Genomic DNA, 15,608 nt, shown 5'->3' with positions numbered 1-15,608 from the left:
GTACAATGGGACAAGGACTGGTCCCAGTTTCTCTGTGGTTGTGACGGCTATAGTAATAATAATGTCAACTACTTTGTGTAGCAACAAGAAAATGACTTTGCTCTTCAGTCTTCTTGCATTAACTTGTTTTATTTCCTCTAAGCAAAACAAGACTCTCAAGACTGTTGAGTGCCATCCTGGARTATGTATTGTAACTGTGATGCATAATCAGAGAATGTGTAGTTAATGGGAAATTATTTTAATGCATAATTCCTTCCTTGTCGTGTAAATGAAAAACATCTAAAATTCTGAATATTGTTTGTGATATGAATTATTTAACAATTCCTGACAGACTTAATGTACATCTCAAGGTGATTCCTGAAGGATAKTTTTGAGAATACATTTTCATGCTGAGGTGTGTTTCATGTTGACAGCTATGGCAGGGAGATACTCAAAGGATTTTAGATCTAWTTAAAAGTTTTAGAGTCTTAGGTCATTGCTTAGAATGTATTCACTCCACTAAAACTTCTTAAATCTTAATCTCTTTCAGTCCCAGCAAAGATGCATTGTGATCTTTGCACTGGTATGCTGCTTTGCAATTCTGGTTGCACTGATATTTTCGGCAGTGGATATTATGGGAGAAGATGAGGATGGACTCTCAGAAAAGAACTGTCAAAATAACTGTCGGTAAGAGGTAACAAACAAAACTTCTCTTTTGGGGTGGATAAGAACACATATGTGTTACATTATGGTATGCGGTAAATAATATAGACCTGTGGGTGTAGATGGGAAGAGGAGTAGGTAATAGGGAAAGAAATGTTCTTTTGTTTTGAGGCTATTATTATTGAGGTTGGTTGGACAAAATGAGATACGCTCTTTTTGAAGTTGTTTTTGACTGTATGGTATCAGCAGGACCATTGAACAAGTCTGAGTTTTGTAAACCTACGTTGAAGCCCATTAATTTTCAGTAAATGAGGCAGCTCACTTACTTCCCAAATCTGCCTTTTCTTTCTTTCATGAAGAACCTTTTTTTCTGTCTTGAGGAAGATCACAGGTGATTTGGCTTAAATTACTGCCTTCTTCATATAAATTCTGTTTATCACACCCCACAGTGTCTTGCCTAGAAACTGTGAGAAAAATTAGTGATACTATCAGAAAGCCTGGAGTAGTGACTGTGATAAATTGACTCAAACACCTGCCATGGTTGTGTACTTCTTTCAGTCTTAGGTTTAAGTAAGTCTTTATTTTTTTATGATCCTACATTTCAAGGCTATGAATTTCATTCTTCTGCTCCTGTGAAGTTTCTTCCTGCATCTGTCATCTCTGGCGACCATTGCTTTTCCTTCATTGTGCTGTTCAGAGTTGTCTTCTGTCCACCAGTGAAGATGAATCACAAAATGTATTTGTAGATATGTGTGTGTGTGTATGTTATATATATGTTTTTTAACCAACTTTGGATGTATATAGAGCACTCTCCCTGATTGAGTTCTTGGAAGAGAATCCAAGATAGTCCTTAAATAATTTCTCATAAATCCGCRCTAAACTGATCACATAAAATCCACAAACAGTTGGGGTTAGCAGGCACCTCTGGAGACTGCCTGGTCCAACCACGCTRCTCAATGTAGGGTCACATGTAGTGGATTGCTCAGGGAAGTTTTGAATTTTTCTAGGGATGGAGACTCTGCAAAGACTCCGGGCAACATGTTCTAGTGTTGACTACTTGACACGATATGATCTAGCCAACTGCCAGTGGCTGGGTATGTAGTGAGTTGCTATTTATTTTTTAGAGTAGCCAAATTAAAATCTAGGGTTGGTTTGAGCACTTCCTCTTTCTTTGTATTCTACATTGCTTTTGTAGGCAGACTCTTTGAGGTGAGTGCCAGCAACTATAACCATACAGTTAGCAACAATCCAGTAATTGAATTTTGCTTCTGCAATTCTACTGGAATTTAACCATTTTTTAAAAAGAAAAGAATTWTTAAAATTTGCTTATCCTTTCAAATATGATATACTTGTAGCATCAAGTGTTTGTATCCTGAAATCCCACTCTCTCTAGAGTAACAGTTCCTCCAACAGTGCCCACAGCCCACCTGTGGACAATTCTGGGCAGCCTTGTAATCTCTTGACTGAATTTTCATGCATTCAGCTAGCTTCCCTTTCCCCCATGAGGGTCTTGGATGCTCTTAATAGCAAGTTACTGCCTTTTAAAATTTTTACAGAGTTCGGAAGATATGTTCAGAAGACACTGCATGTGTCASCTCTACACCCACTTCCTCCGTGTGTGAATCTTTGACAGAATTGGGTCGGATGAGGGRAAGGTCTTTGTACTCATTTGCTTGGATGTGTGCACAGCTTCAGTGCATGTAAGAAGTAAGGGGCTGGGTTAAATAAAGGGATTTCCCTCTTTATTCTATCAACTAATGGTGCCCCGCTGCGTTCTGTGTAGCTGCGTAGACCTAGCGAAAGAGGAACATCATCACTTTTTGTTCTTCAAATGGCAGAAGTTTCAGAGAGGCACARCATACAGTGGATGGCAAGCGGGGATAGTATTTTTGCATTTCTAAGAGATTGACTGCTTTTGTCTCCATGGCCTGAATAACCCAATATCTCCCTTTCCAAAGAGTATTCATCCTTGTTTACTCACCAGTCTTCCCTTCCAAAGAATAATCATTCCTGCTTAGTTCTTTGTTGGTGAGTCCACACCATTCTTGTCTCTCTYGGACTGTGTGAGAGAAGCCTGGGAGTAATTCCAGCACATTCACTCCTATTATGTCTAAAGTCAATGAAACTGATCTGCATTTATAGTGATGAAGGTCTCAGGTCTATTTTAAGGTGCCTTTCAGAGTGATTCAGRTGCGTGATCTAATTACTAATACTTGACCCAGAATGCAAATACGTGCTGCATGTATAAACTGTCTAAACTCTTTCTAGTAACAGCTATTGCAGTGTCCAGCTGCTGGCAGCTGATGCCTGCTAACCCTGAATCCTCATCACCAAATGATCCCATGGAGCTCCTTGATGTGTTAAATATGGTGCGGAGCTAACCAAAGTGCTGTAAGACCAATTGAGTTCTCTGGTATTTGTTTAGGATTTAGGTAAGCACTTTAAATAGTWAGATAAGAATTACTGAATTATTGCACTTCTACAGTGTGAATACTTTCACAGAAATTCAGAAATGGTTTGTTTAAGGCTTTCATCTTCTATGCATCAACATTGGTTCTATTTTTTTCATTTAATGGAAATATATTTCAAGTGAAATTGTGATCTAGGATAGATCTGTGACAAGAACTTTTTGGAGCCTGTGCCAAAAAATAAAAACAAGTGAAAGTTAATAAAAAGAGTGAGAGAGAAAGTAGAAGGATSCCTTTATATAAGTTCCAGATTTTTTTTTGTAGCCTAAGAGAGGAATCAAGAAGGTGTGTTTCATGCAGCATTTTCCAGTAAAGTCTAAATCAGTGTTTTTGTTTTGATTATGTTTTTGCTCATGAATATGAATACAACCCTTCTGATCTAATCATTGTAATTCAACATGATGTGCCTCTTCTGTTAATCATTCCTTTTATCTTCTTACATAAAAAAAATACTCATGGCATATGTTGCCAAAAAGACTTTTTTCTTGATGGATGTATTTGTTCCTGGGGGCTTTGTAACAAACTTTGTGAGAGAAGAAAAAGAGGAAAGAAAAAAAGAAAAAAGAAAAAAARAAAAAAAAAACGACTTTTTTGCATGTCTTCACAGATTGTGAAGTGATTGTTGTTGGCCATCTAAAAGGATGCATGGGAAATAACAAGTCTAAAAGAAATTACAGTATATTTGAAAACAAAATTATTAATTATGATTTGTATTCTTTGATCTTCATGTTGAAAAACGCGGCTTAGGATCTGAGAACTAGAAAGCGTCTTGCTTAGAGGGCCATTTGAGGCTGCCACAAAGTGAGGTTAGATTTCTGGAGGCTGCACACTGTTTCTCCTTCTGTTCCTTATGCTTTTGGAGCAACWTGATAGGCGACTACCAAGTAGAGTATCCCTGAATATTCAAGAACATGAGTACTCAATACTCTTTAGTTGTGTAAATTGTAAAGTGACTGAAACTCATTTATTTATCTCTTAATTAGTAGATGCAGAAATTGTTCTACTTTTGTTAAGCCTACTTAGTGTGTTATAATTCAAAAATACAAACAGGTAATAAATAAAAATTACAACCCTGTCCTAATAATTGGAGGTGAATGTGAGGGCAAATAAATGTACTTATTAGACTCATTACCAAGCACCACTGTAAAGCAGAAAATGAAAAATGAAATTGTACTTTAAATTGGAAGATAAGACTTTTTGGATATATCAAAGCAATAATTTTTAGGATAAAATAAAATCCATTTTGGAGACTATCAAGCACCCTAAAAGCTTTCTGAAACTAGACATTTTTCATTGGCCTAAGTTACTAAATTACCSTGACTTCTATAGATGCATATACTGCTATTCAAATAGTTGTGGAGGTAGGAGCAAAGACCAGGTTTTTAGGGTCCCAGATTCAGGGTGTGTAAAGCTTACCAAAGAGATGCATTCTGGCTTTAGAGTTGAAATCAGAAGTGAAGTGGAACTCAACTTGCTGTTAAACTGTGTTGTTTTAGTTGAAATACTGCTGTTTATGCTTATTTACACTGTTCCGCAGGACTCTCATGCTGTGAGTTATATTTGGAGTAACTGACTTACTAAAAATATTCATTTAATTTATTTATTACATTTGGATCAGGTCTGTTGCATCATGTTACATCATTTGACTTTCRGAGAATGCTGTATATTCTTGGCTTTGTCTCATAACATTTGATTTCAGAATGTTAGATTTAACTATAAATTTCTGTTAATGATTCCTATTAAAAGAAATGTCAAGCAATTGACATTTAAAGCAACAGTAAAATAGTAAGGACTGTGAAAGTGCAGTTTTTGCAGTTGGTGCTTAGTATAGGTTACAAACCATTCTTCTGATTACATCCAGAGCCATGTTGTTAATCTCCTTTGATTAATGGAGCTTGTTAAAAGGACATGTTTAGCAGTCTGGGAACTTTGCCTTGTCTTGCTGTGGGTCTATTAAGCATCACATCTATAAGATTAGATTATTGTAATTTGAAAACAGTGCTTTGTAATTCCTGACCTATTGCAAACAGATCTTGCATAGCCTGTGACATAATGCTAGTCAAGTCCCACTTGGCTTTGTTAAAAGTGGAAAACACATCAAGAGAGTCTCTGTTATCCAAAGGATTTGAATGAAGGTAATTTTGATATACCACCAGTGACTTCAGCTGTTCAATACACGTCTCCTGCTCCTGCTTGTTGATGCTGATAGTCTTGGTAGGGTCCCAGGGGCCCCAGGTACAGCTCAGGATGTAGTAAGATTACTGTGACAATGAATATTTTATTGCAGTTTTTGTCTTTCTCTCTCTTTGATTCTTTGAGGAATCTTTTGTTGTTTGTGTGTCGTCTTAATTTCTTGTTTCTTGGATTCTGCTCCGGTGACGCTCTGTGGCTCTGTCTTCAAAGTAATGCATAAAGGAGGTACTTGGTGGCTTGTGTTTGTAGCTGTGCTGGGGAGTTTGCCTTTCTGAATAATGTGATAGGCTGGCAGAGCTATTTAGTTCCCTTGGTGATTGTGGAGAGGCTTTACAAATTCTGCCCTGCAGCAAGTAGCTGTTGATCCTAATATGGTGCTCATATTTGCTTTGGAAATGGTCTGGATTACTTCATGAGGAGGGCTTGAATCCCTCATAATTTCAGTATCCTACAGGACCTGAATCTTCTTTTGAAAAGCTAAGCTTTAGGASTTAGCGGTACCTTGCAGCACTGAGGTCCCAACATTAAATCTTGTCAGGTACAATAAATATTTATATGGATCAATTATCATATGTTGCTTTCAGGTTCATTAGATAATCCCTTTATTCTAGTGAGAGTGAGTGAATTGAAGCCCTCAATTGATTTTTCTGTTGGCTAATATAAATCTTTGTTTCAGATCCTCTCTGATGCTTAAACAAGTAGGGTTTTGCAACATTGAGTGAGTGTGCTGCAACACACGCACACCTTGTTTYACCTTGGAACGGCTTTGACCCTGGCTGATTGTGGGGGAGATTTTCCTGTGCTGCGTAGGCTTTGAACACAGCAAGGTTTATATTGACTGGCTTCTATTTAATAAACAAACTATGACAGGCATAATAATTAAATGTCTAAACAGAACAAGATGCTCAGATTCTGAAAACAAGCCTGTTAAAGAGCAACTCAAGATTGATATTCACAGAACACTTATGCTGCTTGGTGTAAAAATGCTTTCTGTCATCTTAATGACTGTTGTCCTCCCGTCTTGGGGTGATGGAGAGAATGAGCCAAAAAACACTTCTTAAGACGATCTATATCTGTAGGCATTTTTATTTTTGCATTGAAAGAAGAGAGTGCTTTTACCATTGGATTTTTTCCATCTTGATGCTGTAAAAAAAGCCCTCCTGCAAAGACATTCAACATCCTGAGCCAGGGAAGGAAATTGATAATTAAATGAAATGTGCACAAGAAGCAGCTCCTTAACTTCTTGCTCTATTTTTTTTTTGTCATTCTATTCTTTGTCATTTTAGAAGAGGTATTCCAATAGAAAGGGTGCAATATTAACAATGTCCCCAAAACTAAGCAGTATAAGATTTTCTTTCCTCTATCCTTGCACTGATTTAAAAAAAAAAAATGATTTGCTGATTTTATATTTTCTTTTGGCTATAATGAATATTCTCCAAAATTAAAAAATTAGGGCCAAAACTCATCAGCATCAAACTGTTTAGATCTCATCCCATTTGCATTACTGCCAACAGATAGCTCATCACTAATAGCATTGCAGAAATAAGTTGGGCTTCAATTTATTTATTCCAAATTGGCAAGCCGTTCTTTCTCCCACCCTTTCTTCAGTTAAGTCTCATGGTTTCCTCTGCAGTTCAAGAGTCTATTGAAGTGTGTATCTGTTTGTTTCTTCTGCCATGACTTAGATCAGTGAACTTGCATCAGAGAACATCTTCTAAGCTCAAAAAAAAGTCTCTGAATTCTAATTACTTCAAGGTTTTTGAATAATGCAGATGGGATAAAGCAACAATTCATATACAAGAGTTGCCGTTGTTCCATCTAGTGTGCTGAGGCTTCTCTATGATTAATTCTCTCTTTTCCTATGTAATGTTCAGAAAACTCAAGTATTTTCTTCCCAGCAGGACTCATACAATTCCCAAGGTCATTTTCTTCACCAGATTGTAAGCCTGCTGTAAATGTCATTACAGAGTTATTAGATCTAAAATTATTGATCGTTCTCCTGATCTTGAAGACTGATTTGACAYGTTTCAGAGTGGTGTTTTTTTTAACCTGCTTGGTGAGAATAGCAATCCAGCTTCATAAACCTCCCTGATAAATCTTCTTTTCCTCAGTGGGAGAGACATTAAAATAGGCTGAATTTTCCAGCAGAATCTCTCCAAATTCCTGCTGTAGTTCAGGGTGACTTGCCTGTTCTGTCAGGACTGACTTTGCACCAAGTCCTAGGAAGCACCTGTTCCAATGACACCACTTATTTTTAATTGCTTCTCTGTCCTCTGAGCAATACCTAAGAAAGGTGTTTATTATCTTGTCATCTTATCGCAGATGTGTGGAGCTCTGAGTCTAATCCTAAAATGCTACTTAGCATCTCCCTGACCAGAGTGATTTGATGCTTCTCATGAAGAATATGTCCCAGTCTTGCTCTTCCTTCCATGCCCAGTGCAAGCAGTCTAGGATAGCTGGGACTGTCGGTCAGCAGTGGACCTTGATGTTGACGCCCCACTGAAGGGCAGGGAGGAATTGGTAGCTGAGGTTTGCTGGGACTGTTAGCCAGTTCAGCTGTTCTGTAGATATTTCAGGAAGGTATATGTGGGTGAAATGGCTGTACTCTTCTTTCTAATTATGAAGATTGTCTTCCTGGTTTGTTTTCCTCAGTTTAACACAGGATAACCTGGTATAGGTAAAACCAGAGACACTGGATCCTCGTGTCCTTGTCTCCCTAGGTAGCCTGCAGCATCACTGCCAGTGAGTAATGCCTTGGGTCCAAACTAGTAGGCTCCTCTGTCTCTGTTTATGACTTTCCTTAATCAGAGATGGAAGAATTCGGTTCCTGTATTCAGCTTAACCTCATTCTCTCCTCCAAGAGGAAAAAAAAAAAACACATCTTGAGAATCTTGATCCATCTTAATAACCATAGTTTTATTTCTCCTGTTACTTTTCTGATTGTTTTTTGATTGTTTGTTTGTTTTTCTCTTTAAAGACTTTGCTTCCTGTCAGCCTGATCTGAAGATAGAAAACTAAGACACAAATGCCACCCTTGTCATCTGCCAGGTGTAATTACCTATTTGTCATTTATTCCCTATTTAATGGCCTGTTCTTTCCAAATAAGAATATTACAAAATTATCATGCAGTTCAAAGTGAGTTTTCATGATAACATCATAATTTGATAAGTTCAAATCTTGAGTTCATTATGTACAAAGTGTTGAAATGGCTCTTCCTAGAGTCATTAGTGATCAGAATGCCTTCTGATATGAGAGGGAGAATTCATCTTGCCTCTGAGGCTAAACTCCTGATGGATATTTAATGGCACATTAGAGGTGTTGGCTTTCAGTTTTTACTCTTTGTGCYCAGATCTCCTTAGGACTCTCAGAATAAATATGCTGTATTCATGCACATGAACAGAGATGATGTTCTGACACCTTTTGTTGATATAGCTGACAAACAGCTAATTGTTCCTCATTGCACTTACAATTCTTTGTATCTATGTGAAAATAAAACTGTTATTTAGTATTCTTTGCTSTTTGTAAAATACCATCTTTAGTCAGCTAAATGTGAATCAGTATCTAAAATAACAGATTTGTTTCACTGGGTGAGTATTGGAGAAAAAAATGCATTTGAACTAATAGCTTAGGACAATGTATGAAATCTCCATACYTAATCACCAGAACTTTAAAAGCAAGTATTTCAGCAAGAAAGTAAATAAATCAAAATGCTGTATTTGTGTGCCGTGGAAAATTATTGCTAATATGTGAAGACTCACACCAAACAAATGGTGACTTTTATGAAGACATTTTATGAAGACAACTAAAGGAGAGAGGGCAAATACCATCCTGTACTCGGGTGATATTCCTGGTGGTACTTGGAGAGGAAACCTGCATGCCCAATGCCAGTGTGTGGTGCTCATCTTATGGGCTGGCAGAGCGTTCTCAGGCTCTCACCCCAGGACACATCCAGCATGGATTCCCCTTGAACAGACATCGAGATATGTAGCATTTCCTCCTTTTGAAGAGAGGTACCATTGCTACCTTCAGCTTGACCAGGATTTTAGCTAGAATATTTTCCTTTTTTGCTTTTTTGTTTTTCAGAATCTATTTCTAAGGATGAGTAGCTCYACATGGGTTAAACTTAATTATCCCATACTTCTAAGGCATAATTACAATGGAATCTAAAAGCAACAGACAGGTTTGTTTTCTATCACAGGGCTTAGTGTCCTGGAACTTTTCCATAGAAATTACCTCTGTAATTTCAGTACCAACAATGTCCTTTGGAAATGGATACTTTGGGTACTTTATTCTTTTCATTTGTGATRCATATATATTTTTATTGCCATTCCTCCCTACAGTATATCTACTGAATTTGCAGCTTTGATTTCAAATAGTTGCTGACAAAAGGTTTTTACCTTGGATTTTTCTTCATTTTACAATGCTTCTGTGTTTTTGTTGTTAGGTAGGAAGGGCATTAATTAAGCTTAAGGGATCGCAGCATTGTGTAAATGTCAATATCATAGAATATCTTTTTGATCCTGTTCTGGGGAAAGGAGCTCTTGAGGTTCCTGTTAAGCTATTGTTAACAGCATAAAAGCACACTAATTTATGAAGAAAATGATAGTTTTATTCTTGACTGCTTTTTGCAACTGAGAGCTAATACACACATTTATCCTTTCCAAAGTCATGTCAAGGCAGTCAGGGCTGCAGGCCTGAGCTCTGGTAGAGCCTGGCGTTCGTGCTGTCTCCAGGGCTGGACAGAGATGTCCTCTATGGAAGCTCCTAAAAGACAGGTAGGCAGCTCTCACCTCCTGCAAGTGGAGCCTTGGGCTGCCATGTTCTTCTGCTTTTGCTCTTGCTCTTTTTCTCAAAGTAAATGCTGTAGTTTCAGGCAGAGYAAAAAACATCTGTGGCTAAATGCCATATACTTGTTACAGTTTCTGGGAGTTGAAGCTGTAATTAGCTATGCTTTTGCTTTTTCATGAGTTCCTACAAAAGCGGCTCCTCATCGTAAAGCTCAAGCAGAAAAACAAGGAATYTAATGTTCCTTGCTGCAAAGAGCCCACTGATCCTGAAGTCCTGGCATGCTCATTGGAGGTGGAGGCTGCTATTTGAATTTTCTATGGAGCGTACAGACTGGTCAGGTCAGCTGGTGCTCCATCTTCAGCCCTCGTCCCCCAGCAGTCTGTCACTGGAATCCGCTGACTGGCCCTAAATTCTCTCTGCACAGCTGCGAAATCCATTAAAACATTTTAGTGCTGATGGGCAGAAACACTGTAAAAATGCAAATTTTCTTCTGCTGATGGGCAAGAAGCCAAGAAATGCTTTTTAAAATGTTTCACTGCTGAGTAAGGGTTATGGGCAGTTCATACAGCTGGAATGCAGAGCTTTAAGCAGCAGGAGAGAAGCTTATCTCTTCAGTAAGGTTGCTAGAATTTTGTAGTATTTTGGTTTTAGTCACTTGAGGACTTTGGTGAAGGGTGTTTGCTTTCTGTACTTTYACTTTTTTCTTTTCTTTCTTAATTTTATCTTCAGAAAATACAGATCTTACGCTCTGCTTCTAACATGAAGCAGTTAGAAGCTTGATGGAAAGGTCCAGGATGGARAAGTCACTCTATACCAAAAAAACTGAAACATGCAGGGTTGTGCCCTTGAGTCTCTTACTGCAGTACTGAGCTGGAAACACTTCCCTCCGTCTCTCTTAAAAACAAGGAGATTGAACACAAGTAACAGTTTGTTCTGTTCAAAGGGACTAGATGGCAAGTGCTCTGTCTAGATTTTGGAATAGGCGGCAACCTTTGCTCAGAAAATGAAATGTAATTTTCCTTTTGTCTCTCACACAGATTAGTATTATGTCTGCGTAACAGTTGTTGTTCAAGACCTGTCTCCAAGGATGCTATTTTCTTCCCTTAATCAGGAGATGGAAAAAAAAGCTGGGAATTGATTATAATTCTGCCTTTTACTCCCATAGTAATGTACTTCCTAAGCCAAGAGTCTCATCATTTCATCCTCTGTTATGGATGATGTGCTATATGGGCTCTTAAGGCATCATATGAATGACGTTCTCTGGAGTGATGTTATATTAAACTGCTGCGGTGGTTTTGCTGTATTTCATCTTAGCTTCCAGTTCTATGACAGATGATAGGATTATATCAGGTGCACTAACCCTTTGCAGTTTAACAAGTTACTTTCTTTGAGGATTGTCACAACCATGACAGGTTTTACACAACTATAAATAAGCAAAAATAAAATATATTGAAAATTCTCAGAACACTGAGAAAAAATGGGGTCACAGAAAACTGTTTGCAATGTTCAGTGCAAAGTATAAAAGTTCCATGAAAAGGAGCCAAAAATCATGCCCTTCCATAGTGGAATGAAGCCTAAAAATTTCCACAGGACCTCTGTCATTGTTTGAAATGCTCAGCAGCACTGGCACAAATGTACTATAAAGCTGTACACAGATGACAGTTGAGTAGGGTCACGTTTTAGTCTTATATGCCATTATATAACCATGGTGGGAAATTTGAAGGTTCTCTGGAGGTTCTGTACTGAAAACTTCCAGACTTTCAAGCACTTACAGTTTTGAGGGGTTGGTTTGTTTGTTTGATTGTTTCATAAGGAAATAATTATAACAGCCATATTTAGAGAATCATGGCTCATGAATTCCAGCTTTGTTCTGGACTCTAAAATAAACCAGAAGGTTTATTTGGAAAAACAACTAAAAGTATTTAAAAAAAAAAATGAATCAAGTCTSTGAAAACATTCACAAACCGTGAAAGATTCACTTTGGGAGGTGTACACAAGCACAAGAGTTTAATCGGTAGCAGTGGTCAAGTAATCACTACCTATTTTCTAAATTCCACCTTTTGTTTAAAGCCCTTTTATTTCATTTTCCAAGTTTAAAAGGCATTTGTAACAATTTGTTCCTTGTTCCATCTTTTCTCTTTTATCTGCTTTGCTCTCTAGCTCCAGCAATCCATCATGATGATGGTATGTGACGTTTTTCCTCTCCCATTTTTCAGCTAATGAGAATTCATTGAATTCATACTGATACTAATAACATGGCAATGAAGAGGGGCATTTGTTTGACATGTTATTTATGGACTCCCTGTGCCTCTCACCACCTAGTGAGGCAAGAATGCTGACTCACATTTTATTCATAATGGCTATAGTATGGGGCTCTTTTCCTAGGCATTAATGATGGGTTAGGAGTAGCAGGTAGTTGAAGTCATGGGGAAAAGCAACTAACCCTTGGTTATAGCTCCTTAATCTCCAGTAATTGCCCCATGTTTATGCTATTACCTTGTTTCAAGATCAATAGTAACAAAACATTGAGTTCTCCTGTCCCTGACTTCTTTTTCTTTAACACTGCATGTTGTAAATATTGCCTTATTGTTCAGGGCTAGTGTTTTAGCTAGTGCATCATGCTATATTCTCAAACTGTAAGCCTAGTGCTAGCCTTGAAAGTGTTTGTGCAGAATACTTGAATGCTTGAGATAYGGAGCAAAATAAAATTGCTGAACTGTACATCAGAAAGAGGAAGAGAGACAGAAAGAGGCTCTTGTGACCAGAGGTGGTTTTTCAGCATGTGCTTTTGTTTGCAAATGCCATGGAGGCCTTTTTACTCTTGATAAAAGAGCTGCAAGTTAGCTTTTTTTAAAGGCAAAGCAATGTTCACCCCACTGTGCTAATGCTGGGAGTAAATGGGAAGGCATAGGTAGTAAGTGGCAAGAGCAGAGCACCGCTTAGCTGAACCTTGCATCACCTATCTGCATGAAATGCCAATAATTTTAAATTTAACCTACTTTAGGTCCTTTTATTTTTTCCATAAATTGTTTTTTATATGTTCAACGGGTGCTGTCTCCTTCAGGTGTTTCTCAAAGATGCTACTCAGCTTTATTTGGGGAGGGATAGTTCTGATATCCCTTAGATATCAGTTCTGAATTAGTGCGAGACACCTACACAACAAAGTGTTTTGCTGCTTGAGGAATTACTATGTAAAACTTACTCCCCTCCCCCCAAATCTGCCTTATTTTAAATACTTAGCTTTTTATTGTTAGTTTGTGTAATTGGTAGTAGGGTTGACCTGACAGTGAAAAATAGATTTTTAACACCATTTATTTCATTAAAAGAGATAAATGTCTGGTATGCTAAGTGTTCACCGTAAATTATAGATTACTTGGAATCAGTGTTTTGATGCTGTGCTATGGAGCAATGGTAACAGATATGATTGCATTTACTGGATTTTTTTTTTTAATAAAAACATTTAAAATTAAAAAGAACCAATTTGAAACAGTATTAAAAATATTTAATCTAGTGACCTCTTTTTATAAATTTGAAACCAACATGTTTTGCATCAGGAATTTGAAACTAATACAATTGTGCTTGCACTGGAAAAGCAATGTTACAAAATCAAGTATTATGTGCATTGTTACTAAACAGAAGTAAAATGTTTTGGCCAGCATTTGGCAATGTTTTGATGAAAACTTAAAAGAATTTTCTTTTTTAATGAAATGAACTTGTTCATGTTTTTGCACAAAATAATTTTTGCACAAGTGCGGCCTAGTGCAGTTTTGACATCTGAGCAACCACAGAATTCAACTATGTAAAAAGCATTAAAAAAAATTATGTAGAACTTTTTTTCTCCAATTCAGTGTAGATTATTATGTCATCAGACTTATTAGCATCATTAAATAATAAGAAACCAAACTGAGTACATGTGTAGTCTTTTTTGTTTCATTTTAAGCAAGTGGCTTTGGCCTAATCATTATTTCAGCCTCTTGTCTTTTGCTTATTTGATTTTCCTAATAGAAAACTAGGAGCCATACAAAGTGTTTGCTTTTCAAGCACAGTTCCACCCTCATCAGGCATTCTGTTGATATGCTGAGGAGCGATAATGCAGAGCATTTTCCTGCTTTTATATATTTTAATAATTTCTTTTTCATTAGACTATATTTTTATGACTCTCTGATGTATTTAATAGGTAYATTCTCATTATAATTTATGTGACTATCACTTCTTGTTTTTAATACTTAAAATGCCAGAACACAATAAGGGGTAAATTTTGCATGGTTTCATGCTTTAATAGAAAAGGGCTGACACTATAAATGTGATTCTCTTTTCATATATTCAAGCATTCCAGTTCACAGCTGGTAGGACTGGAGACTTGGGTTGAGCTTATCTCTAAATTATAAGAAATGAAAGATAATTTTGTTATTTAAAATAATAATGCATGTCTTCTCCAACCAAAGCTCTCAAATTATAATTGCAATGCAATTATTTAATATTTATTTAAATTCAGCAACAATGAATGAGATAATCAAGGAAGGACTGCCTAGAAGACATGGAGTGCATAAATGTAAAATAGTATTATAAGCTTACAGTTAATACTGAAAACTGCCATTTTGTATTAAAAGCAGAGGGAGAATTCAGTGCAAGCTTTATTTAAAAAAAAAAAAAAAGGATAATTTGAATTTTATCTGATTTTTCCATCTGCCACTTACCTCACTATTGTACTCAATTTATTCAAGTACCAGTTAASTGATGTGTAAAAATAACCAAAGTAAATCCAAGGAAAATACTTTATGTAATATTTTGAAATAATGTAAGATATATCACACTGCTTTAACTTGGTGCATGAAACCTATAGAAAAATCGAGCATTTTATCTTTTGTTTGTGTGAAAGCCTGATATTATTGGGATTTCTCTTGATACTGAGAAACTAATAATTAATTAGCTGTTTGACAATWATTAGTGTAAATTGTGCCTGTGTTTTCTGAGGCTGTGTAGTATTAAGTTACACTCTTAAGTCTTCTGTTAGATACAGCATAGGTGAACTGTTATATTCTAGAGTATGACTATGGCTTTATTTCCTRAGAATGAGAGCAAGTTTAAGGATGGTCAGTGCCTTTGCCAGGCTCTTATGAGCCACTTGGCTTGTGGTTGCCAGGCAGTTGTGCCTAGAAGAGATGCGATAACTTTCATGCTACTTAAAAACAATCAAACAATAMTTATATATATATAWAAAAGTATATTCTGTTTGATTATATTTATTGAGCTAATGGCAAAAAAAAGAGTAAATTCACTCTGTTGCTATTTGATGCTGGACACTTAGAAGAGAATATACAGAGCATAAAAGAAAAAAGAAAAACAAATTAGGTTTTGTAAGGTAAATAAGGAGATAGCAGATATTAATCATAAAAGTGGTGATGAATTGAGTCAGGAAGCAACTGAATAAAGAGAGGGCCAGCAGAATGAAACATGTCAGAACAATATTACCTGGGTCAGGGTCCTAGAAGGAAAGGGGGTCCAGGAGAGCTGGCT

The 15,608-nt window shown here is 36.9% G+C and overlaps 1 protein-coding gene across 2 annotated transcripts in view; it reads left to right on the top strand.

The window, feature by feature from the left end:
* Positions 1-15,608, top strand: part of PLD5 (phospholipase D family member 5) — a 170,174-nt gene that overhangs the window by 67,074 nt on the left and 87,492 nt on the right. For both annotated transcript variants that reach the window (XM_026041086.1, XM_026041087.1), the window contains exon 2: positions 530-666. In XM_026041086.1, the coding sequence (XP_025896871.1) occupies positions 530-666 (137 nt within the window). The remainder of the gene's footprint in view (positions 1-529; positions 667-15,608) is intronic.

This window comes from Nothoprocta perdicaria, unplaced genomic scaffold (genome assembly GCF_003342845.1).
Source record: "Nothoprocta perdicaria isolate Ctin4 unplaced genomic scaffold, notPer1 scaffold_278, whole genome shotgun sequence".
NCBI lineage: Eukaryota > Metazoa > Chordata > Aves > Tinamiformes > Tinamidae > Nothoprocta > Nothoprocta perdicaria.
The sequence above is the reverse complement of the archived record's forward strand: the minus strand, read 5'-3'. Positions and strand labels throughout refer to the sequence as shown.